Here is a 26,273-nt window from a genome sequence, read left to right as displayed (position 1 = left end):
TACCTGTCCAACTAGGGGCGCGTCCTGTCCTATGCTCCGCCCTGACCTCTGTACTGAATGCTAGAGGAGAGGATGAGCGGTAGAGGATTAAACAGAGAGAAAGATAGAGACAGAGAGACAGGGCGAGAGACAGAGAGCGAGAGAGATAGGGCGAGAGACAGAGAGAGATAGGGCGAGGGAGAGAGAGAGCGAAAGAGAGAGAGAGATGGGGAGCGAGAGAGAGAGAGAGTGAGAGAGAGAAGATGAGAGAGAGGGCAAGAGAGAGAGAGGGCGAGAGAGAGAGAGAGAGAGAGGGGGGGGGGGCGAGAGGGCGAAAGAGAGAGAGGGCGAGAAAGAGAGCGAGAGAGAGAGAGAGAGAGAGAGAGAGAGGGCGAGAGGGCGAAAGAGAGAGAGTGAGGGCGAGAGAGAGAGAGAGAGAGAGAGAGAGACAGAGAGGGCGAGAGAGAGAGAGAGAGAGAGATAGGGCGAGAGAGAGGGCGAGAGGGAGGGAGATGGGACAAGAGAAAGGGAAATAGGGCGAGGACGAGAGAAAGGTCAAGAGCAAAATCAAGAGAGGGAAAAAAAGGTGAGAGCCAGATCAAAAGAGAAAGAGAGAAGTAGAAAGAGAAAGAGAGAGGCAGAAAGAGAGATACCAGTGTATCAGGGTGAGGAGATTGTGGAGGAGGGCTCAGGAGAAGTGGCTTACACGTGGGTCTACGGGGTGCGGTAGAGCCGGAGCTGGTGATAGAGGTGGAGCTCTCCTCCTGGTCATGTGGTTGGTGGTGGATACGCCGGCTGAGGATAGAGGCAGGCCGCGGGACAGAAGCAGGCCGGGGCAGGGACGACCTTTTTGGGCTCTGCGAACCGCCATCCTGTCAGACACACACACACAAGCAGGCAGGCAGGCAGGCACACACACCCACACACACATGCAGGCAGGCACGCACGCAATGCACACACACACATTTAGCTTAGTATAGTAGTTACAGAAGTTAGCAGAGTGCCTAGCTTTATATATTCTTCTTCATACCCTGCCTTGAGAAAGTATTCATTGTTGTGTTACAGCCTGAATTGTTTACAAACAATACCCAATAATGACAAGTGAAAACATGTTTTTAGATACTTTTGCAAATGTACAGATACGTATATCTAACTTACACAAGTATTCACACAACTGAGTCAATACTTTGTAGAAGCACCTTTGGTCTGTTTCAGCTTAATACATCTGGATTTGGGGATTTATTTTCCCATTCTACACTTAGCTCTGCTAAGTTAGATGGGGAGCGGCGGTGAACAGCAATCTTCAAGTCTTTACAAAGATTTTCAAGTCTGGGCTTTGGCAGGGCCACACAAAGACTTTCACATTCTTGTTCTGAAGCCATTCCAGCATTGCTTTGACTGTATATTTGGGGTCACTATCCTGTTGGAACATAAATCTTCGCCCCTAGGGATGGTGTTAGACGGGTGATGAGCTATGCCTGGTTTTCCTCAGACATAGCACTTTGCATTCAGGCCAAAGAGTTCAATTTCTGTTTCATCAGACCACAGAATCTTTTGCGTGCCTTTTTGCAAACTCCAGGCGCGCCTTTTTCTCAGGAGTGACTTCTGTCTAGCCACTCTCCCGTAAAGCCCAGATTGGTGAAGTGCTGTAGAGACTTGTGCTTCTGGCAGGTTCTACCATCTCAGCCAAAGAACTCTGTAGTTCTGTCAGAGTGGTCACCTCCCTGACCAAGGTCCTTCTTGCTCAGTTGCTCAGTTTGGTCAGACGGCCAGTTCGAGTCTGGGTAGTTACGTATGTTTCCAATTTCCCAATGATGGAGAGCACTGTGCTCTTGGAAATGTTGAACTCTCTTTAAAAGTGGTCACCAACCTTCTCTGAGTCAAGATCACTTTCTAAGTCACAATGCAAGTCAAGATCTACCGCTCAGATTTTAAGATGAGTGAGATTAATAAATTGCATTTTTTTTACTGGACTGATTGCCTGCATCTGATGTTAAGTCTGAGGGGAGGGAGCAGCAGTGAGGCTGACTCACCATCCCTCTACTGAGAAAAGGGTATACAGTCTTCCAGCTGATGGCAAAACTCAAGTCGCACTCCATTATTTCTGCCTCTTGCACCAATTCATTTTGTTACTCCTATGACCAGAGAAAGTGAAATATTCCTCAATATTAAGAAAGACACAAGCCGCTAATAACAATAATAATGCAAGCTTATCGGAACACTTTGCTATGCTCATTCATTGCAGCTGGTTGTAGCGTGAGTGGAATTAGGGAGAACACACATTTTATGGCTTAGTAACAATTTAAACATGAACTTACTTATAAAACCAGCAGCTCTTTGCTGTATTCATTGAGTCTCTCTAGTCGTGGTTTCAAAAGTTGTGAAATATCACAGTATCAACTTTGCTGTGCGTTCAAAGCTTATTTTTACAGTCTATGGCTCGAGGAAACTGTGCAGACACAGTGATCTGAGCTATCTGATTGGCCAGCTGTAGGCCTACAGGTGCACTTGATTTGCTCTGCGGGCCTGTCGGGTAGGTGAAGTTCTACCATCAGACATTTAAAATGGTTCAAAATGGGAGCACTTTGCCTTCCTGGCACCAGGGCTGCTGAATCAAGTGCACCTACTGCCAACAACGTGAAAAAAAAATCATAAATAGGAACACAAGGTTAGGTTTTCCACATCAATGTCTGTTTCGACTAGGAATGCCTTGGAGATGGACCAGTCTATCTCGATCGACCGGTTGGTGACCACTGCTCTATTAAAAAATTATACCCTTCCCCAGATATATGTATGCCTCATCCCAATTCTATCTTTGAGATCTACGGACAGTTCCTTGGACTTCATGCTATAGTTTCTGCTCTGACATCCACTGTCAACTTTGGGACCTTACTTACAGGTAGGTGTGTTTCTTTGTCAAAAAAAGTATGTCAAAACATTTAAATTAGACCCAGGTGGACTCCAATCAAGTTGTAGCGACATCTCAAGGATGTGTCATAGCAAGTGTCATAGCAAAGGGGTCTGAATCCTTATGTAAATTACATATCTGTATCTTTCAATTTCAATACATTTGCTACAATTTCTAAAAACATGTTTTCACTTTGTCATTATGGGGTATTGTGTGTAGATGGTTGAGACAAAATCATTTATTTAAACCATTTTGAATTCAGGCTTTAAGAAAACAGAATTTGAATAAATCAAGGGGTATGAATAGTATTTGAAGGCACTGTATATTGTTTATTGTTATATATTATTGTATTCATTTACATATGTGAGATCAGTTGATCAGTTCAGGGCCATATGCTAACCTTACCGTGTATATCAGTCTGGGTAGTGTGGTAGAGTCACGAGGCCCACCTGAGGAGGGGCGGGGCCTATCAAGCTCCACCTCCCCCAGCAAGTTCTTTTTAGTGTGGGAGGAGCAGGACGAGTTAGGGCGGGGGGGCAGGAGGGTGACCACTCGCGTTTTACAGGTTGGGATCTTTGTTAATGGTGGTGACTGAGTTACAGACAGACAGATGGGAAGAGATGGGTGAGAGAGGGGGGATATGTGTGTGAGAGATGGGTGAGAGAGGGGGGGTATGTGTGGGAGAGATGGGTGAGAGAGTGGGGATATGTGTGTGAAAGATGGGTGAGAAACATAGGCTGCAAACCACAGAAGTCATCAGAGGACAAAAAACAATGAAAGTGGAACCAAAAGATGACATGTTGTTGAAAACCAACCAGATTTACACATACACTCCCCTACATATTTATTTGGACAGTGAAGCTAAACCTTTAAATTTGGCTCTATACTCCAGCATGTTGGATTTCAGATCAAATGTTTTCAATGAAGCGAAAGTACAGAATGTCACCTTTTATTTGAAGGCATTTTCATACATCACGGTTTTACCGTTTAGAAGTGAATGCACTTTATGTATTTAATCCCCCCATTTGAAGGTTTCATAAGTATTTGGACAAATTCACTGATAGTGTATAACATTTAGTCAAAAGTTTAGTATTGGTCCCATATTCCTAGCACACAATGACTACATCAAGCTTGTGACTCTACAAACTTGTTGGATGCATTTGTAGTTTGTTTTGGTTGTATTTCAGATTATGTTATGCCCAATAGATATTAATGGCAAATAATGGTTTGTGTCATTTTGAAGTTTGAGTCAAACAGGGAGATAGCCTACTACATGTACTCAATTGAACATGACGTTATTATGATAAGTGTGCTGTACTTACTGAGGCTCTGTCCCGAGACTGTCTAGCTACACTGAGGGGCCGACGACCTTCTGGTACACCCACTGAAGAGAGGAGGTGAGAGAAGAGGAGAGAGAAGGAGAGAGAGAAGAAGAGAGAGGATGCGAGAGAGAAGAGGAGAGAGGGAGACAGTGAGAGGTAGGAGGGGAGGGAGAGAGAGAGAGAGAGAGAGAGAGAGAGACAGAGAGAGAGAGGCAGAGAGAGAGAGAGAGAGAGAGAGAGATAGAGAAAATGGAAGTAGAGAAGGAGGAGAAAGAAAAAGCAAATGAGATAGAGAAGAGTGAAGGACAGAGGAGAGAGAGAGAGAGAAATACAGAGACGGTCTACAGTTAGACATGTGACTGAAAAGTTAGGTTTTCATTGTGATAACCAAATTTCATTTTTTTTTATGTAAATGACATGTTATAGAAACTTACCCCAAACAGCAAATCACTTCCTCATCCTCGTTGTGTAGTATTGCAGCCCTGAAAAAACTTGAACAAGGGCTTCAAAAACACCCAAATATGTTTTTTTTAAACCGCAAAGCTCTCAGTATAGTGATCCAGGTCTTTATATGTTGTACACATGGAATTTTGTCATTCCGAACTTTATCTGCAATGTTATATTCAATTTTGTTGCGACTCGAGCGTTCATTCTACAGGTAAATGCCAAAATAAAGGAAACACTGGAGTAAATAAGGGATACAAAGTATATTGAAAGCATGGGTTGCTTCCACACAGGAAGTTACAGACACATGTAGAATCTATACCAAGATGCATTGAAGCTGTTCTGGCGACTCGTGGTGGCCCAACGCACTATCAAGACACGTTATGTTGGTGTTTCCTTTATTTTGGCAATTACCTGTAGCAGCAGACTACACGGAGAATGGAGCAGCTGGATATGGGAAACATCTGGAGTTGCTCAAAACAAAATAAAACATTACAGATAAGTATTAGCCACCAGAAAAGACAGAACAAATATTAGAGAAAATATGGTTAAACTCAAATATACTAATTGGTTAAAAAAATATATATATATTTTGGGAAAGTTTTTTTTTAAATGGTTTTATCTTAATAAATTATATTATAAATAGGACTGGTGGAGTTATGTCACACATGCAGCTAACAAAAATATATGGAAATGTCTGCTCTATTCAAAATTATAACCAATTAATTGCAGCATTACTCCAAAAATGGAAGAGGCAAGTGGAAGGGGGAGAAGTTAAGGGACTTGTCTAACGGCCCTGCATTAAAGACCAAAATTGGTTGAAGAAAATTGTGCTAAATAAAAAATATACCAGTTTCATTTAAGGACCAAACATTGACAGCAGTGCCATACAGCTAAATAGTTGGGAAGAGATTTTCGATGTACCCATTCCATGGCACATGGTTTATGAACAAATACACTTAACGACACTGGAGTCAAAATTCTGTTTTACAATTTAAATTACTTATATAGAATTCTTGCAACCAATAGAATGTTATACAGTGGCAAGAAAAGTTTGTGAACCCTTTGGAATAACCTGGATTTCTGCATAAATTGGTCATGAAATGTAATCTTATTTTCATCTAAGTCAACAGTAGACAAACACAGTCTGCTTAAACTTATAACACACAAACAATTATATGTTTTCATGTCTTTATTGAACACACCGTGTAAACATTCAGAGTGCAAAAAAGTATGTGAAACCTTGGATTTAATAACTGGTTGACCCTCCTTTGGCAGCAATAACCTCAACCAAAAGTTTTCTGCAGGTCAAGAGGAATTTTGGACCATTCCTCTTTATAAATCTGTTTCAGTTCAGCAATGTTCTTGGGATGTCTGGTGTGAACAGCTCTCTTGAGATCGTGCCATAGCATCTCAATCGGGTTGAGGTCAGGACTCTGATTGGGCAACTCCAGAAGGTTATTTTCTTCTGTTGAAGCCATTTTGTTATTGATTTACTTCCCTGTTCTGGGTCGTTGTGCTGTTGCATCACCCAACTTCCCAGACAGATAACATTACATTCTCCTTTCAAAATGTCTTTCAATTCATTTTTCCGTTGATGATAGCAAGCTGTCCAGGCCCTGAGGCAGCAAAGCAGCCCCAGACCATGATGCTCCCTCCACTATACTTTACAGTTGGGATGAGGTTTTGATGTTGGTGTACTGTGCCTTTTTTTCTCCACACATAGTGCTGTATGTTCCTTCCAAACAACACAACTTTAGTTTAATCTGTCCACAGAATATTTAGCCAGTAGCGCTGTGGAATATCCAGGTGCTCTTTTGCGAACTTCAGACGTGCAGCATTGTTTTTTTGGACAGCAGTGACTTCTTCCGTGGTGTCCTCACATGACCACCAATCTTGTTCAGTGTTTTACGTATCGTAGACTCATCAGCAGATATGTTAGCTTGTTCCAGAGATTTCTGTAAGTCTTTAGGTGTCACTCTAGGATTCTTCGTAACCTCATTGAGCATTCTGCTCTGTGCTCTTGCAGTCATCTTTGCAGTACGGCCACTCCTAGGGAGAGTAGCAACAGTGCTGAACTTTCTCCATTTATAGACAATTTGTCTTACCGTGGACAGATGAACATCAAGGCTTTTGAAGATACTTTTGTAACCCTTTCCAGGTTTATGCTAGTCAAATAATTCTTAATCTTAGGTTTTCTGAGATCTCTTTTGTTTGAGGCATAGTCCACAGCAGGCAATGCTTCTTGTGAATAACAAACTCAAATTTTGCGAGTGTTTTTTATAGGGCAGGGAAGCTCTAACCAACATCTCCAATCTCCTCATTGATTGGACTCCAGGTTAGCTGACTCCTGACTCCAATTAACTTTTGGAGAAGTCATTAGCCTTGGGGTTCACATACTTTTTCCAACGTACACTGTGAATGTTTAAATTATGTATTAAATAAAGACAAGAAAAATACAATAATTTGTGTGTTATTAGTTTAAGGACAATGTGTTTGCCTATTGTTGTGACTTAGATGAAGATCAGATCAAATTGTATGACCAATTTATGCAGAAATCCAGGTAATTCCAAAGGGTTCACATACTTTTTCTTGCCACTGTATACATGGGGGATACAACCATCCTAAGAGACAGAATCATTAGAACACTTGTTATGGTACTGCCCATATGTAGCTTGTTTTTAGTCGCAGGTTCAGGAATGGCTGAAGAATTACAACATTTACCTGGAGCTAAAATCTGCAATCACTATACTGAGAGCTTTGCCGTTTCTAAAATGACATATTTTGTTCATGTGTTTTTGGGGCCCCAATACTACACATCAAGGATGAGGAAGTGATTTCCTGTTTAGGGTACGTTTCTCAAAATCATGTGACATCACATAAAAGAGGTCTGGACATTTCTATAACATACAAATAGATATCTGGTTGTAAAAAAAGAAAACTACTCCTTTAAACATTACAACAGAATGACAGCAACACAACAAAACTCTCCCACACGCACACAACAGCTGTGGCTGAAGCACGCCACCCACTCTACAGCCTGTACAAACACAATCTAACTGACTATTGGACAAACAGTTACCCCTCTTCTGTCAACAACTAAGGAAAACTTTGTGAGAGGTAATTTAGCCCTAAATCGGGTACAGTACTGTATAATTACACTGTATTACTGTATACAATGAGGGAATTGGCTGAGACCCTATTCAAGCTGTTAGAGAAAAGGTCTGTCTCCAATGCTTTGGAAGAAAATCATACAGAATACAGTATTTTGCACTACATAAGTGCACCTCCCATCCCACCCTCTATCTCACCCCCTGAACGATTTAATTAGGGCAATGCAGCAATTTAGAAAGATTCTGGAATAGTAGAGAGTGACTTAGAGTTACAGTGTCAGTCAAAAGTTTGGACACACTTACTCATTCAAGGGTTTTTCTTTATTTTTACTATTTTCTACATTGTAGAATAATAGTGGAGACATCAGCACTATGAAATAACACATATGGAATCATGTAGTAAGCAAAAAAAAGTGTTAAACAAATAGATTTTAGATTTTAGATTCTTCAAAGTAGCCACCCTTATGGTAGTAAGTGCCAGGTGCACCGGTTTAAGTGTGTCAAGAACTGCAACGTGGCTGGGTTTTTCAAACACAACAGTTTCCTGTGTGTATGAAGAATGGTCCACCACCCAAAGGACATCCAGACAACTTGTCACAACTGTGGGAAGCACTGGAGTCAGGGCCAGCATCCCTGTGTAAAGCTTTTCCGGCACCTGGTAGAGTCCATGCCCCGACGAAGTAAGGCTGTTCTGAAGGCAAACGGGGAGCAACTCAAGTGTTCCTAATGTTTTGTACACTCAGTGAATATCTCTATTGTAGAATATCTGTGTCAGATGTGGTACACCAATATCTGAGAGCTGCCAAACTACCAGTTGCTTGGCAACCACTACAGTTTTTAGGTGTAAGTTTAATTGGCTGTGGTTACATCCTAAATGGCACCCTGTTCACTAGGGGCTCTGGTCAAAAGTAGTGTACTATATAGGGAATATGGTGCCATTTGGGACTAATACTGTCCTGCTCTGGGGAAATGCTGGGAGAACACACTTATTTCACTGTAGTTCTTTCACAGCAAACAAGTTGCAATCATTACAAAGGTTAAAAAGAGACCGATAAAGTTAGGCGAGAGGGTAAGAGATAGAGAATCTGTTAAATACAGAGAGAAAGAGAGAAAAATGTACACAAACAGTTGAAGTCAGAAGTTACACCAAATACATTTCAACTAAATTTTTCCTAATTCCTGACATTCAATACTAGTAAAAATGTATTGTCTTAAGTCAGTTAGGATCCCCACTTTATTTTAAGAATGTGAAATGTCAGAATAATAGTAGCGCAAATGATTTATTTCAGCTTTTATTTATTTCATCACATTCCCAGTGGGTCAGACGTATATACACTAAATTAGTATTTGGTAGCATTGCCTTTAAATTGTTTAACTTGGGTCAAACGTTTCGGTTAGCCTTCCACAAGCTACCCACAATAAGTTGGGTGAATTTTGGCCCATTCCTCCTGACAGAGCTGGTGTAACAGTCAGGTTTGTAGGCCTCCTTGTTCGCACACGCTTTTTCAGTTCTGCCCACAAGTTCTCTATAGGCGTGAGGTCAGGGCTTTATGATGGCCACTACAATACCTTGACTTTGTTGTCCTTATGCCCTTTTGCCACAACTTTGGAAGTATGCTTGGGGTCATTGTCCATTTGGAAGACTCATTTGCGACCAAGCTTTTACTTCCTGATTGATGTCTTGAGATGTTGCTTTAATATATCCACATAATTTTCCCTCCTCATGTGGCCATCTATTTTGTGAAGTGCACCAGTCCCTCCTGCAGCAAGCACCCCCATAACATGATGCTGCCACCCCCCATGTTTCAAGGTTGGGATGGTGTTCTTCGGCTTGCAAGCTTCCCCTTTTTTACTCCAAACATAACAATGGTTATTATGGTCAAACAGTTATTTTTTTGTTTCATCAGACCAGAGGAAATTTCTCCAAAAAGTACAATCTTTGTCCCCATGTGCAGTTGCAAACCGTAGTCTGGCTTTTTTATGGCAGTTCTGGAGCAGTGCCTTCTTCCTTGCTGAGCGGCCTTTCTGGTTATGTCGACATAGGACTTGTTTTACTGTGGATATAGATACTTTTGTACCTGTTTCCTCCAGCATCTTCACAAGGTCCTTTGCTGTTGTTCTGGGATTGATTTGCACTTTTCACACAAAGGTACATTCATCTACAGGAGACAGAACGTGTCTCCTTCCTGAGCGATATGATGGCTGCATGGTCCCATGGTGATTATACTTGCGTACTGTTGTTTGTACAGATGTTGTTGTTTGTACCTTTAGGCGTTTGGAAATTGCTCCCAAGGATGAACCAGACTTGTGGAGGTCTACAATTTTTTTTCTGAGGTCTTGGCTGATTTCTTTTGATTTTCCCGTGATGTCAAACAGAGACACTGAGTTTGAAGTTAGGCCTTGAAATACATCTACAGGTACACCTCCAATTGACTCAAATGATGTCAATTAGCCTATCAGAAGCTTCTAAAGCCATGACATCATTTTTCCGAAGCTGTTTAAAGGCACAGTCAACCTAGTGTATGTAAACTTCTGACCCACTGGAATTGTGATACAGTGACTTATAAGTGAAATAATCAGTCTGTAAACAATTGTTGGAAAAAATGACTTGTGTCATACACGAAGTAGATGTCCTAACTGACTTGCCAAAACTATAGTTTGTTAACAAGAAATTTGAGGATTGGTTGAAAAACCAGTTTTAATGACTCCAACCTAAGTGTATGTAAACTTCCAACTTCAACTGTAACTCTGAAGCAGTAACATTAAATTACCAAACGAACCATCTCCCAGAAAAGAGAAACCCAGAATGAACATGGGAGCTGAGGAGAAGAAAGATGCAATTCAAAGTAAATAGCAAATAATAAAAGAAATCCAAAAAGTTGAGCGACTGACTGTTCACAACAAGCACATTTGAAAAATGAAGTCAAGTGAAAAATGTATAACAAATGAGTTTATTCTAATAAAATGCAAACACTGAACATGACAAATTAACTAACAAATGAGACAGAATAAACAAAATTAGATTAACAAAATAATTTAGCAAAATATAACAAAAATATATGCTTTAAACAACTGTAAGGATGAGGTTAATGTCAAGTACTTTGTGAAACTGCTGATGTAAAAATGGCTTTATTAATACATTTGATTTATTGATGAGATGAGAATGTTGATATTTGCAGCCACTTTGCAGATGCCTCCCTGGCCCAGCCAGCGGGACTGCATTCCAAATGGCACCCTATTTCCTATTTAGTGAGCTACTTTTGACCATGTCCTACAGGCCCTATAGAGAATAGGGTGCCATTTGGGACGAAACCCAGGAGTGGTTGGTCACCTGTAGGTTTCCTCCTAGCACAGGGGTGGGGTTGGGGCTGGGCGGGACTTGGGTGTCGGACCGCAGTAGGCTTTAACACACTCTTCCGGGATGGAGAGGAGCGCGTCTCTGCTTTCTTAGTCAGCTCAGTCTTCTTGTTCACGGCTAGGAGAAGGATGAGGTAGAGACATAGTCAAAGAGAAAAAAGGAAGAATGTACAAGTAGCATCAGAAGGAAGAGTGAGAGATAGTCAAAGAGAGAAAATGAAGGAAAGGACATAGTGTGGCAAGAAAGGCTCTCTGAATGCCAGTTAACATTCATCTGAGATCTTAAAGGCTTTTAAAGATGATAATATTTGACAATTAGAATGAAAGAGAATAACAAAATCTGTCAATTAATAATATATAACTACAAAGAACTATATAGAAATGTTATTAATTATTGGTTTCCCAGACACATATCCAGCCTTGTTCTGGACTATAAAGCTATTTCAATCGAGATTCTCCACTGAAGTATCTGGGAATCTGGCCCTCTAGAGTAACAAACTGAAAGGAGATCTACACCACTTCAAATCAAAGAGAATTTAATCATCTGTCAATTAATAATGTATAACTACAAATCATTTACAAAAATTAAATAAATAGAGTAACAAAATGATTTGGAGAGATACTGTAGTTCTGAACCTTTTTTCTTCTTGATGTCTTCCCTGGGGATACAGACAGTCTCCTTGCGGACGGGTTTACGTTCAGGGGTGGAGACGCACCCCTCGCGCCCCCTCACACGCCCGCTTTTAGCCTTGGGCTTCACTGGCTGCTTTTCCTGCTTCTGCTGCTGGAGAGTCTTGTACTTCTTGACTGGTGGGGCTGGGACCCGGTCGGCTGTCAGGGGCTCGATCTGCTCGGCAGCCATGCTCATGTCATCATCCACATCGACAGTGGAGAGATCTAGGTACAAAACAGACATGGTAAGGTCATCATCATGCAGTAGTACTATGGACACAACACAAAATATGGCCATAACACTCATAAACTGGATAAAACAGTGTTGATGTGTAATTTTGTTATCATGATGAAATATGAAGTCTCCACTGTGAAAATATTGTAATAAACATGAACAGGTATCAGATCCATATATTTCAAGAAACTAGGCGTTTATCCCATGTCCCTACTTCAAAAAGAGGCATTACTTGGGTGCGATGAGCCAAGTAAAGCCTCCCCCCGGCCAAACCCTCCCGTAACCCAGACGACACTGGGCCAATCATGGCCGGTTGTGATACAGCCTGGGATCGAACCCAGGTCTGTAGATGCAGTGCCTTGGACCGCTGCACCACTCAGGAGGTGTATTTTTTTATATAGTGTGTGTTTACTACAGATAGTAATGTGAAGAACAACATGACTAAGATATCAGATTAGGATATAGGCCAAGGACTAGATAAAGTGTATTTTTAAGACTACTTTTTGCTACTACATTCACCACTTTTAGTCTTGAAATCTTTGGTTGTTTCCTACACTGTGCATCCTTAAAGGACATGGGAGGAGCTACTGCTTAAGAGGTGTGAACGATGCTAAATGGGTGTAGACAAAGAAGAGCTCTCCAGTAGGTGTACCAAACATTAACGGGCCATTTTGTCAAAAGTGAGGTAACAAATTTATCAACTTTCAAAGCAGAATGACTTTCCCATTGTTCCTCAACTGCAGTGTATGATATACAATTTTGTAGCTCTGAGTCTCTACTTTTATCCAATGTAAAAAACACCATTACAAATGTTGCTACATTGGACCGAATCGAGACGGTCACATATTGACTATACTATTGCATTTCTCTAACCACTGATTATATTATTATTTGTGGTCATTAAACATGTAATTTATCTGTCATTGAAACATGTATTATTGGATTATAACAGAGAGAAATCTCACCTTGAGTATCGACCCAAGAGCTGTCTAGGATGGAGTCGTCCATGGTGGTCTCGTCTCTGTCGTAGCTCTCTGTCTGTCCCTCGGTCTCCAACTGCACCTCCTTCTCTGGGGAGGCCTGCAACTCCTTCTCAAGGACCTCCTCTGAGACATCCCCCACCTCCTCTAGACTAGCTGCCTCCATGATCTCCACCTCCTGGGACTCCTCCTCCTCCTCCTCTGGTGTCTCAGGCTCGGGCGGAGCGGAAAACCGCACGCTGTGTCCTGGCTCCTCACCCTCTTCGATGGTCTGGACTACAGTGATGAAGTCATCTTCTACAGTCACCACTGACTCTATGGCAGCTCTGGGTTCTGGAACATCAATCACCGCTGCTCCTGCCCCTGCCAGAACTTTGCTATCTTCCTCCTCCTCTTCCTCCTTGTTTGTCATTCTATCCTTCTCAACCTCCTCTTCTTTCTCTACAGGCATTGATGGTTTTATCTTTATCATGATTTCATCTGGTTCCACTGCCTGCTCTGTATCCTCCTCCTCCCCCTCTACCTTTTTATTTTCTTCCATGGTCCTCTCTTTGACCTCTACAACCTGCTCCTTCAGCTCCTCTTTGCTAACTTTCTCGTCATCTTCTTCTGTGGTGCTCACACCACAACCTGACACAGATGGAGACGTCGTCATAACGTCAATCTTTGTTGGCGTTGTCTGACCTCCCGTCTGTTTAGGTTTCTCTATTTCCATAACTGAAACATTTTCTTCTTCTGTGGTGCTCACACCATCACCTGACACAGAGGGAGACGTCACCATGACGTCAATCTTTGTTGGCGTTGTCTGACCTCCCGTCTGTTTAGGTTTCTCTATTTCCATAACTGGAACATTTTCTTCTTCTGGGGTGCTCACAACACCACCTGACACAGATGGAGAAGTCACCATGATGTCAACCTTGGTTGGTGTTGTCTGACCTCCATTCTGTTTAGGTTTCTCTATTTCCGTAACTGGAACCTTGTCTTCTTCTGTGGTGCTCACACCATCACCTGACACAGAGGGAGACGTCACCATGACGTTAAGCTTTGTTGGTGTTGTCTGACCTCCCGTCTGTTTAGGTTTCTCTGTCTCCGTAATTGAAATCTTGTCTTCTTCTGTGGTGCTCACACCATCAACTGACACAGACGGAGAAGTCACCATGATGTCAACCTTGGTTGGTGTTGTCTGACCTCCCGTCTGTTTAGGTTTCTCTATTTCCATAACTGGAACCTTGTCTTCTTCTGTGGTGCTCACACCATCACCTGACACAGATGGAGAAGTTACCATGATGTCAACCTTGGTTGGTGTTGTCTGACCTCCCGTCTGTTTAGGTTTCTCTATTTCCATAACTGGAACCTTGTCTTCTTCTGTGGTGCTCACACCATCACCTGACACAGATGGAGAAGTCACCATGATGTCAACCTTCGTTGGCGTTGTCTGACCTCCATTCTGTTTAGGTTTCTCTGTCTCCATAACAGGAACCGTGTCTTCTTCTGTGGCGCTTACACCATCACCTGACACAGATGGAGACGTTGCCATGACGTCAAGCTTTGTTGGTGTTGTCTGACCTCCTGTCTGCTTAGGTTTCTCTGTCTCCGTAACTAAAACCTTGTCTTCTTCTGTGATGCTCGAACCACCAACTGACACAGATGGAGACATCACCATGATGTCAACCTTCTTTGGCGTTGTCTGACCTCCCGTCTGTTTAAGTTTCTCTGTCTCCGTAACTGAAACATTGTCTTCTTCTGTGGTACTCTCCACAGAGGAGGCTGGGGAGGGCCTAACGGGCCTGCCGATCCTGTCCTTGGCAACTCCAGTCAGTTGGTAGACGTCTTCAGCATCCACCTCCTCGTATGCCTCCTGGTGCACCAGGAACTTGTCCTTCACTTTCTCCCTGAGCTCCTGCAGCTCCCGCTCCTCCTCCATGCTCAGGGGCCTGTCCTCCATCTCCAGCCGGCGGATCTGCCTCTCATAGGCAGCCATCTCAGCATCTGTCTCGGGTCCGTTGTCTCCTAGCTTCTCCTCCTCTTCCAGGGTAACCGTCACTGTAGGAGTTACAAAGGACTCGGCTGACTTCACAGCTGAAGCTGGTTTATCTTTTTGGTTTTCCATGGAAGCATTTTCATGGCTGATCTTTTTGTTGTCTTTTTCCTCTGAAGCTGAATCCTTCTGTCCCATTTGTTTGGTTTCTTCTTTTTCTTTGGAACCGGCGCTCTCAGCTAACTGACTGGTCTTCTCGTCTTCGGCTAGTTTGTCTCTGGCATCGATTTTCAGTTTCTCCTCCACCATCTTTTCCTCCAGAGCCATAGGGGTAAAGCGCTGGGGCGGGGAGTCAATGGGACTATGGAGGTCAGCAGGGGAAGGCATGGGCCCTGAGTACTCACTGAACACACAGTAACCCAACTCCTCCAGCTGGCTCTCACTCTTGGCAAGACTCTGGTTCTGACTCTGGTCCCCCAGAACCAGGTTAGCCAGGGAGTCGCTGCCAAGGACTTGGGCGTCCACAGGGACAGACTTCCTCCTCATGATCTCAGGGTCAGTGTTCTCAGAAGCCAGTCTAGACCTGCTTCCCGCAAGGTCCAGCATTTCAGGTAGGTCAGGAGCCATGACTGTCCCGTTTTTGTAGTAGTATTTGGGTGGGAAGGGTGATTCTGGGGACTCTGACCCCTGGGGGCTGGTCTTTTCACCAGGGGTCTCTGTTGCTGTGTTGTGGGGAGGAGATGAAGAGTCGGACGTGACTGAGGCTGCCGTCTCCAGGATCAGGGGACGGAAGGGTGGTGGCTCCTTCTCCACAGATGGGGTGGTGACTGGGAGATTGGCAGACTCCTCCAGACTGCCGCTGGTAAAAGACATGATATCCGTGGCCAGTGGGGAGAAGTTTCTAGGTCGTCCATGACCACTGGGATCCATCGATCCAATCGTAATGTTGAGAGAGTAGCTTCTTTGATCCAGGGCCAGCTTCCCAGGAGACAGCCTACATTCGTTACTCCTGTCCAGGGCCGGTAAGGTCTCCTTTTGATCTCCCATCGTGTCTGATTTCTCCTCCACTGACTGTGTTTGTGCCAGCATGCTGTAGTTGATCTCAAGGGGTGACGGAACTGTTGGGGAACTGCTCCCTAAGACCTTCTCTTTTCCTGCGGTGCTCAGTTCATAATAACCTTCTGCTTGAACCCCCTTGGATCCCTCGTCTGGCTTCAGGGCCGAAGTCTCGAAATAAGCTGACATGCCCGATTTGTCTTTGTTAGAGTCAGATGGGACCCCTTGTCCTTGACCTTGGTCTCCAGCTGTAGTGAACCCAGACCCTGAATCCGTCGTGAGGTTACTGGACTCAACCTCCGTCGTGAGGTTACTGGACTCAAGCTGCTTCTCTGAGACTGTTTTAGGTTCATCCAGTATAGACATTTTGCTAAGCTCTTTGGCTTGGCTCTGGCTGTTTGAAGGTAAAGGGGACAGAGAAGGGGAAGGGGAAGCCATGTCCGTTTTGGGGATCAGGGGTGCTGCTGTGTGGTCCCTGCTGAGGAAAGCTGGACTCTCTTGTTCAGTGAAGTCTGGGCTGAGGGATCCACTCCTCTCGCTGTCTGGTTTGTCCGTGTCCATCTTCAAGGCTGTAAGTTAAAGCTATTAAAGGTAGGCTACTTTGTTTTAGGTCAGCCATTTTAACCAGGGCCAGCCATACTATCACAGACACAGGCAAAGCTCTGCTCCAGACTCAAAGCCTGTTATCACTTACTGTAGCACAATACAAAGAGCATCGCGCATCACTGAGGCAGGACAGGAGCATGAGGCGGAACCCATGAGGCGGAACCCATGAGGCGGAACCCACTCACTGATGGACGAAACAATGGCATGGAACGTGACGGAACGTTATGGAACCGGAATGACGGAACCGGAATGTGCAGGCAGCCATGGCGTTGATGGATGAGAAGAACCAAGCAATGAGAAATGGAATTGACAACTTTACATATCTAATAAAGGGTAAAATAATAGCCTTTCTGTCATTATTTCCAGGCTTTATGGAGAAATCCTAATGATTTGCATTTAGCTAAATGTCTGCTTTACACCCTGATTGATGATTTTTGATTACATATTCAACTATTACCTTTGAGGACAATGGACAATCATCTATCATCAAATTTTCCTAGAATAAGTTGTATAAGTTCACATTTTATTTCAAGTATAATGTTATTAAGATCAACTAAGACATAAATATATTTCAACAATAGGAAAAATGACAGAATAACACTATTGACACAATATCTAAAATATGAAAACCAGTGAAATGGCAATAAAAGCACTTGATATTGATATTATTACAAAACACAGCTGAATCCAATAGAGAACGAGTGATTTACATGCTATATAAATGAGGCATTTTAATGGCAAACATCACTGGCAGAAAGACACTGAGCAATGGGTTAACACCAATGAGACATCAATACATCGGTAAGTAGCATCAGAGAAGGGAAAGCTTGGTTGGGAGGATCGGCGACATTTCATTAACACACAGACACGAAAAGCCCGGCCTCAAAAATTGCAGCTAAAAACTGAAAACAAAAGCAAAGAGAAAGCAAAAAGGGGGAATCAGGAAGAACGATTTAAAACATGGCTCCAGCCTTGAGCAGAGCGTAGCGGGGGGGGGGGGGAATTCCCTTAAAGCCTAAATTATATTATTGTCTACACACAATACAATAACATGCAGCCTGGGAGAGGAGAGAGAGGACAGACAGACACACCTTCCTCAGGACTCTCCTCCTCCCCCTCAGCCTCTGCCACCTCCTCCTCCTCCACCCTCCCGTTAGGGCCTTCTGGGGCGGCACTAGCTGCCTCGGCCTGTATGGGTGGCACAGTATGGGCCTCGCCTATGGCCTCTGCCTGCTCTAAGGGCTCGGCTGGGGGGCTGTCCAGCTCAGGCTCATCCCCACTCCACAGCTCCTCAAGAGCTGCTGCGATTTCTGCTGCTGCCCCTTCCATCTCCTCCTCCAACATCAACACCTCTTCCTCCTCCTCCTCCTCCTCCTCCTCCTCCTCGAATGTGTCTGTAAGAGCCTCGACGGTCTCTACTTTGTATAAAAGAAGTAGACATCAAGACTACGGGTTGGCAACACAGACTTGGGTTACACAGGTACAAATCGGTGGGACACTTTCAGCTCTGTAAAGGTGGCTCACGGTGTATACTGTATAGAATCTATTGTAGACAGAGATAGATGCACTGGTCACAGATGTTGTAGCGTATGAGTGAGTGACGTTTCTCCCCCGGTCATGTGGTTTGTTTGGGTTTGGACTGTATGGGATGTTTTGGATCATAGAGTTTAAGCATTCAGAGGCTTTTCTTTATATTAAAGATATAAAATCATCCTGAAAGAAAGATTAGATACTGGTCCAGCACACTGTTGGATATTCTTGTAGTTTTATTGTGTGCAATTGTGACAGCGTGAACCCAAAGGTTTTCGTCAGGCTATAAAAGAACCCTCACCTCACCTGTCTGTAAAATCTGCTGTGGATCGATGTTATCAAAATGCACACAATGGCCATAGTTTGTCTCTCTCTGTCACACACGCACCATGCCGACACACCACATCAGGCTATTTCCATTCAAACATACCTTTATCTGTAACAAAATGCATGCGTGATACACCATAACAGTCTTTTGCAAGCAAAGTTGTGCACTGTAGCTATACATACAGTACATTCTACATTAAGTGGACTTGTCCTTCCCATTGTCAGTTGAGAGAAGAGCCACAGAAATATATCAGAAATCCTACTCTCACCGCATCCAAGTTCTGAAACCATAACCTGAGTTGATCCATGTGATGGATAGTGGGGTGTGGGCACTATGTTCCAAAGGGGTTCTTCGCCTGTCCCCATAAGAAACCATTTTTATTTCCAGTTAAAACCCGTTTTGGTTTTGTGTAGAAACTTTTTTGTTTCCATGTAGAACCCTCCGTGGAAAGGGTTCTACAAGGAACCAAAAAAGGTTCTACCTGGAACCAAAACAGGTTCTTCAAAGGATTCTCCTATGGCCACAGCCCAAAAAAACTTTCAGGTTCTAGATAGTATAGCGTATGCAGAGGCAGAGACAGACAGTGGCTCCAAGGAGAACATGTCCTTAATCACTGTTCTAGGATCAGCCCTGGATCAGTAATCAATCCTCCAAACCCAAACTATTAGAAGTTACGAAACAGATCCCCAACAAGCATATCCTCACATCCTCCCTATGTGATCAGCACACACACCTGAAGTTCGATAATTCTATTGCGTCTTCCTAATCCATTCCCTGTGGATTAAGGGGCTACAGTATACAGCGTTGCAGTACTGTTCTGCATGCGGAGGATGCTCTGGACAGTGATGTGCGATTGATTTCTTTAACTCTGGGCCGGGGGTGCCTCTGCTCCTAACTCCTAAGCTGTCATGTTGACTATGAGTTGCAAATTGAGATTCTGGAATCCTGCTTAGAGGCAGAAAGATGCTGCTCAACCCAACAGGCTTTATGCAGCAGGCGTAACGCCTGCCCTCGCCATGCGGCACGGTGCTCAGGGTTTTATATTACGCCAGGCGGCTGGGCTGCTGTGTGTCTGTGTGTGTCTATGGAGCAGGGCAGTGACTGGATGTGGCAGCAGTGTACAGCCTGCTGGGTCACATCACAGCAGGGGCACTCTCTGCACAGAGAGGAGGACTGATGCCTTATGGCGTCCGCACGCTTCTCGGCCGAAACAGTTTGGAACAGTTAGTGCATACAGTATATTATGATGACATTTTGTGACGTTTTTCTTCGTTTTGGACTTTGGCAAGAGTTTTTATGGCTGTTCGGACACACACATGTTTTTCTTGAGGCAAGCCTGTCGGTAGCCGAAGACTACGCCCCCTTGTTAATGATTTGGCCAATAGTAGGGTTTCTTCAATGAAGTGCATATTGTCATTCAACGAGAGATGACTCGGACTCGTACATTTGTTTACTTGGGAAATACTGCACTAAACCTCTAAGAAATCTGTCATTAATTATCTTAGATTAATTGTATTTTTAAGAAGTATATACTGGCTATGGTGTCTCAAAACAGACAAACAGAACTATTGCCGCCTTTTATTCGTTTTTCAAGCAAAGGTCTTTTAAGAGAGTATGCGAGCACACTCGTTCGGTTCAGCTAGCTGAGCTCGGCTAGGCACCAGCCGAACTGAAGCATGCGGATGCCTTCATACAGTCTGCAAGCTGGAGACATAGAGGTGTTGTTGCTCTGTAATAATACTAGACACCTAGCAATTTTATGAAGTTGGTTTTAGCTAGCCCATATAGGTTCCCAATCTCCCAACTAGCTACCAAGAAGCCATTCCATGCTATCAATCAAGTTTTTATTTTACTAGGCAAGCCAGTTAAGAACACATTCTTATTTTACAATGATGGCCTACCCCGGCCAAAGCCTCCCCTAACCCGGACAATGCTGGGCCAATTGTGCGCCGCCCTATGGGACTCCCGATCACAGCCAGTTGTGATACAACTGAACCAGGGTCTGTAGTGAGGCCTCTAGCACAAAGATATTGTGCCTTAGACCGCTGCGCCACTCGGGAGCCCCAAGTTAGTTTTTCTAACTTGTCTAACTATCTTAGCTAGGATGCCTGTTGGCAAACTTTAGAAAAGCAAGCAATAGCTAAATGTAATGAATAAGTCTCACATTCCTTTTAATCTTTTATCCAGATTTTAGCAGATGCAGAGAAGCATATTTAACTGCAGTCAGGAGGATATAGATAGCTCAAGAGATATGCTTGGATATGCAGAAAAATACACATCTTTTTTTACATAGAATTAAGCATATTAATTATGGCCCTATATTGCAAAAAGCTGTTTCAGGTGTTTGAAAAGTGTAAAATTGCAGGGGACCAAGCCACCTTCCGAATCCCTCCGAAATTTGTGGTACATGGAGCCCCTTCATCCAGCCTACTACAGAAAACATTAACTTCAGCCTTGATGAGGTGCTAAGGACTTGTCTTTGTTGACTAATACTATAAGCCTTTGAAGTTGTGAGAGAGCGTATTGAGAGTGTGTGTGCTGTGTGTCCTCTGAGAGCATGTGTGTGTATTTGCAGTGCAGTGCGTGTTTGTGTTGAGCTGAACGTCGTCCTGTGGATCCGGTGATCTACAACGTGTGTGTGTGTGTGTGTGTGTGTGTGTGTGTGTGTGTGTGTGTGTGTGTGTGCGTGTGTGTGTGTGTGTGCGTGTGTGTGTGTGTGTGTGTGTGTGTGTGTGTGTGTGAGTGGGTGATGGGACACATGAGAAGGGTGGGCTCAGGGATGAGTTTGTCTTTGAGGGAGCGATGACAGACAGAGACATAACACATGGCATGAAGATGTCACAGACCGGCAGAGAGGAAAACATGTGCATGGAACAAGTCTTAGTTCATGCACCTCTGTATATTGCTGCAAGCCATTTGGACCACAGCAAGTTCAGCGGCTGCATGCCACTCTGTTTAAGTGATTTGCATATGGCATTTTTTTTTTTACCTGTATGCATAAACATTTTATGATATGCATCCTTGCAAGTATGCGCATGTAGGTTTAAGAATTTTCTCAGGCAAATTTGTGTTCAAATTAAAAAGGAAATCAGTTATATTTATATTCATCGGATCACTTTGATAAGTGATGGGATGCTTCCGGAGGCAAAGTCGACTACAGTGAACAAATGGCTTTGATTGAGATAAATCACAACAAACTAGATCATCTAAACATCACAAAACATGAAAGTGCTCAGATTCTTTTAACTAATTGACACCACAGGGACAGAAACAAACACACGGACGGACGGACGGACGGAAGGAAAGACGGAGGTTATTGGTCGAACCACAGAAAAGGGGGATCGGGGGTAAAAGAGAGGGAGAAAGAGGAAGGTAGGAGGAAGAAGGGAAGATAGAATGGCGTACGTAGAGGAACCATGCGCGGTTCACCTTGGATCTGTCTAAAGGCAGCGGCCGGCACTGAGGGCCGAGAGGAGACCGAGCGATCCCACTCAGGGCTGAACAAGGGGTGATCATAGTATTCCTCGTCAGAGTGGTAGGGGTCATCCTCGGGCATAGACACAGAGATGGAGGGGGCGAGGAACTTGCACCTCTCCCGAGAATTTTGGAAGTGGTGGAGAGGGCAGGCCTCCTCCTCCTCATCCCCTACATCTACAAACAACAGACACACAGGAGAAGAACGTACTGCAGGGGAAATCTGGACACACACAGAGAGAGAGACAGACAGGGAGAGGGAGAGGGAAAGACTCACAGAGAAACAGACAGGGAGGGAAAGAAATTGAGGAAGGGGAAGGGAGGTAGAGGGACAAACAACAGGCACACAGGAGAAGAACGTACTGCAGGGGAAATCTGGACACACACAGAGAGAGAGACAGACATGGAGAGGGAGAGGGAAAGACTCACAGAGAAACAGACAGGGAGGGAAAGAAATTGAGGAAGGGGAAGGGGAGGGAAGTAGAGGGACAAACAACAGGCACACAGGAGAAGAACTTACTGCAGGGGAAATCTGGACACACACAGAGAAACACACAGGGAGGTAGGGAGGGATGGAGAAGGGGGTATAGAGGGACTTAGTGTTGGGGAGAAAGAGAGAGACTGATGAGAGCGAGGAAGAGAAAGTAGTAGAGATAAAGAGAAAAAAAGATTGAGAGAACAAGGGAAAACTAAGACAAAGGGTGAAAGAGAGAGAGAGAGAGAGAGAGAGAGAGAGAGAGAGAGAGAGAGAGAGAGAGGGAGAGAGAGAAGCAACAAGACAAAGACACAAGGACAGTGACCAGCAACTGAAAGTGACTGAGTTTGGTGTCTGCCATAATCAGAGAGAAGATGGGACCACATATTCTGAACAATTTAACAGTGACCGTGATGTAAAGCAATGTAACAATGACATCCATTGAAAGCTGCTGCAGTACTGATGAGCAGTGCTGTAGTGCTGCCAGTGGGCCGACAACTTTGCTTGCTGGCTGAGGTATTTACTCACTGCCCCGAGTAAAACAGTGGTGCCAAGGTGTTCTTTTATAAACATACTTCAATTTCTATAGGAATTGATAAAGATATTTAAATATAAGGGAGATTTCTACGTAATAAGATAGGAACAGAGGGAGTTTCCATTTTCTGAACATCAGGAAGCTATGTAGCTAACATGTAAATTCAACCACCAGTCTGTCTGAGCATGGCTGGGCCCTCCCACAGTCTCTGTCATAGGTCACATGTCCACTGCAGTCAGACTAAACAAACACAGATCAGGTCAGGCACGATCAGAAACAAACCAGGAAGACAAACAAGCATGGGCAGAGAACAAGGAAAACTAACAAGAAGACATGCTTAAACACAGGACAGAAGAATAAAGACAAATACACATAAGTGGAAACAAGAGAGGTTAGGAAGGCAAACAGGCTACAAGAGTTTTATCTGCAAGGACAGGAGGGGTGGATGATGAAAGTCAGGGGAGAGGAAGGATGCCGGTGGGGGGTGAGGAAGAGTGAGGATGGGTGAGGTCATGCGAAGGTCATGCACTGGCATTCCAAGACGAATGATCAGGGAATGGGGAGGATGAAGGAGTATGGGCTGGTGGATGGAGGGATTGAGGTAAAGAAGTGATTAAGGTGAAAGCATTTCTAAATCCGGGGTAAAAAGGAAAATGAGGAGAAGGGAGAGGACTACTGTTCAAAGAGAATGAATGTCTAAGAAACACTTCCTGTGTTTGGTTTCCTTTTTCTGTGTAACCATATGACCCAGGTAGGGAGCCTCTGTGATTGGTTCTTCTGAAGGTGACACATACAGTATCCTCCAATGGGGCAGTGGAATGGGGTTCCAACTCATCTCAGCACGGTCAAATACAACTCTACTTCACATTCACTCATGATGATAACACATCTCTCTCTCTCTCTCCCTCTCTCTCTCTCTCTCTCTCCCTCTCTCTCTCTCTCCCTCATCTCTCTCTCCTTCATCTCTCTCTCAGGACCTTACCTTGATCCAGGGGTCCAAAGCAGTGTTCAGCAGCAGGTGAGGGAGGAGGGGATGGAGGCAGGTTTGCCGCGTCTTCAACTACAGAAAACCAGACAGAGGAGACAATGTATAGGGAGTGACATTTGGAAACAGCTAGTGTGTGTGTATCTGTGCATGTGTGCGTCAAGGTAGTAGCTGATGAAGCCTGGAGTGTCTCTCTCTCTCTCTCTCTCTCTCTCTCTCTCTCTCTCTCTCTCTCTCTCTCTCTCTCTCTCTCTACACCTCTCTCTCTACCACTTTCTCTCTCTCCCTACCTCTCTCCCTACCTCTCCCTCTCCCTCCCCCTATATATCGCTCTATCTCTGGTTAATCCTCTGAAAGTCACTGTAAATAGTAAAGATGTGAATAAATACTATAATGGCTGTTTTTTGCTGCGTAATTCCTCCAATGAGCATTATCTGATGGAAATGTGATGAACTGTAATAGTAATTTAGCTAACAGTTGTAATACAAGTACATTACAGGCATTCTTATAACAGACAACCCATTTAAAGCAATTGAGAATAATAAAAAAACAGCATAGTCCTTACAACCTTCCCTTCAGTGACGTCAAGGCTGGCTCACACACTAACCCTCCATAGATGTATGATGCCATAGATGTGCTGACAGACAGACGTCGCATCCGGGGATAGAGAGAGGCATGTTGAGGGTCAGTGTTGCTATGTGGCTTCCAGAGGGCTGATCTGGGATATGCTCTGCTCTGGGCTTACTCCCCCAGCACTACCACCATGGTAGATCTACTCTGACAGCTGTCCGGACCTGACACTGCTCTCTAACCCCTACCCGCATACCACCAACAGCACCATTTCTGTCCACTGACATCGGCCAAAAAGACCTCTTGTTTCACACTCAGAATCACTATGCGTCCTCTGGAGGGGTGGGGAAGGCCGGGACATGTCAAGAGTGTGTGTGTGTGTGTGTGTGTGTGTGTGTGTGTGTGTGTGTGTGTGTGTGTGTGTGTGTGTGTGTGTACATGCATGTATGTGTGTGCGTACCTGAGGGCAGTCTTGTCTCCTGTTCTCCCTTCAGTACTGCCACTGCCTCGGCTGTCACCTCCTGCACGATCCGCGCAGATACTTGCTCTGTGACAGACACACACACACACACACACACACACACACACACACACAGATGTCAGTGACATGTCTAAACCAACCATATCTTGTCAATCATCGTGTGTAAATTAAATATTAACTTGAGGTCTGTCCTTATTGATTGATAATGCATTTAATGATAGCCTTAGATAGACAGAAAGAAAATTGTTTAATACAGGTATGCAGAGAACCAAAAAAATAAATAATCTATACTTCAATCTATACTTGGAGCATTGGCAGCGTTCTAACTGCAGAAATCACCATGGAAACACAGTTTCAGGCAGGAAGACAGCAGCCACAACTACTAGCCAATCAGAAATGGTCTTGGGCCTGGGCCTGTGATTGGCAGATAACTTTGAGCCAACAATTGTGTGGTCTGCCCAGGATCGTACTAACTATGAACCAAACGAAAGCAAAGGAAGCATGTTTCTTTTTTCGTTGGAAAATGTTTTGCTACGGTGTGCACTAATGAATACGACCCAGATACCCTACACTGGTCAGAAACTATTTTATCTAGATTATATCTTTACCCATTAGACCTAAAGATGTAGGATCTTAATTTGATCACTATTTTGTTGCTGAGAATTTTCCTGCACAGCAGTAGTGTATTCGAGGTTTAAAAACTGTCAGACATTATTTGTCCTAACATAAAATGTTTTTGTTGACGAAGCAAAAGTGGGGAGCTCTGGCGGAACGTCATATGATGCTGTTTTTACGCACGTGCAATGATGTCCAAGGTAAATCAACAGTATTCATTGTTTGCGGGAATGTCTTTGTTGTTGTAATAATGTGGTAGTTTCACCATTAAGGATTCCAGTTTTAATGTTAGCTAGCGCTAGTCGGCTGTATTTTTCCTTCTATAGCAGTGGTTCCCAACCAGGAGTACTAGGACCTATCCACAGGGGGTACTTGAGAAGACTCATGAGATCATAGGCCTACTGGTCAAATGCACATGAGGGGGTACATTCAGGGCTACACCGGGCAGAGCAAAATTCTGTTGGTGGTACAGTAACCAAAAAAGATCAACCACTATTCTATAGCTTGGTCTCAATCTTCTTTCTAAATGGTGAGTCAAACATGTTTCCAGCTCCTTTATTTCCATAACTGGTCATGTTCTCATGGCTCTCTCATCTCTCTGCAGCAGACATATAGTGAGCAATATGTTTG

General features: G+C 44.0%; 1 protein-coding gene across 41 annotated transcripts in view; it reads right to left on the bottom strand.

Moving 5' to 3' along the window:
• Positions 1 to 26,273, bottom strand: part of LOC110501784 (uncharacterized) — a 176,171-nt gene that overhangs the window by 16,453 nt on the left and 133,445 nt on the right. For 10 of the 41 annotated variants that reach the window (XM_036959139.2, XM_036959143.2, XM_090216006.1 and 7 more), the window contains exons 5-15: positions 25,008 to 25,094; positions 23,975 to 24,052; positions 21,938 to 22,159; positions 17,742 to 18,065; positions 12,996 to 16,613; positions 11,760 to 12,020; positions 11,098 to 11,241; positions 4,210 to 4,271; positions 3,293 to 3,478; positions 686 to 851; positions 4 to 60 (exon numbers count right to left, since the gene is read on the bottom strand). In XM_036959139.2, coding sequence (XP_036815034.2) covers positions 4 to 60; positions 686 to 851; positions 3,293 to 3,478; positions 4,210 to 4,271; positions 11,098 to 11,241; positions 11,760 to 12,020; positions 12,996 to 16,613; positions 17,742 to 18,065; positions 21,938 to 22,159; positions 23,975 to 24,052; positions 25,008 to 25,094 — 5,205 coding nt within the window. The remainder of the gene's footprint in view (positions 1 to 3; positions 61 to 685; positions 852 to 3,292; positions 3,479 to 4,209; positions 4,272 to 11,097; positions 11,242 to 11,759; positions 12,021 to 12,995; positions 16,614 to 17,741; positions 18,066 to 21,937; positions 22,160 to 23,974; positions 24,053 to 25,007; positions 25,095 to 26,273) is intronic. The other 31 variants (XM_090216010.1, XM_090216017.1, XM_090216014.1 and 28 more) reach the window with 7 other exon arrangements.

Source organism: Oncorhynchus mykiss, chromosome 22, assembly GCF_057628025.1.
Source record: "Oncorhynchus mykiss isolate SJ-2025 chromosome 22, ASM5762802v1, whole genome shotgun sequence".
In the NCBI taxonomy this organism is placed as follows: Eukaryota; Metazoa; Chordata; class Actinopteri; order Salmoniformes; family Salmonidae; genus Oncorhynchus; species Oncorhynchus mykiss.
The sequence above is the reverse complement of the archived record's forward strand: the minus strand, read 5'-3'. Positions and strand labels throughout refer to the sequence as shown.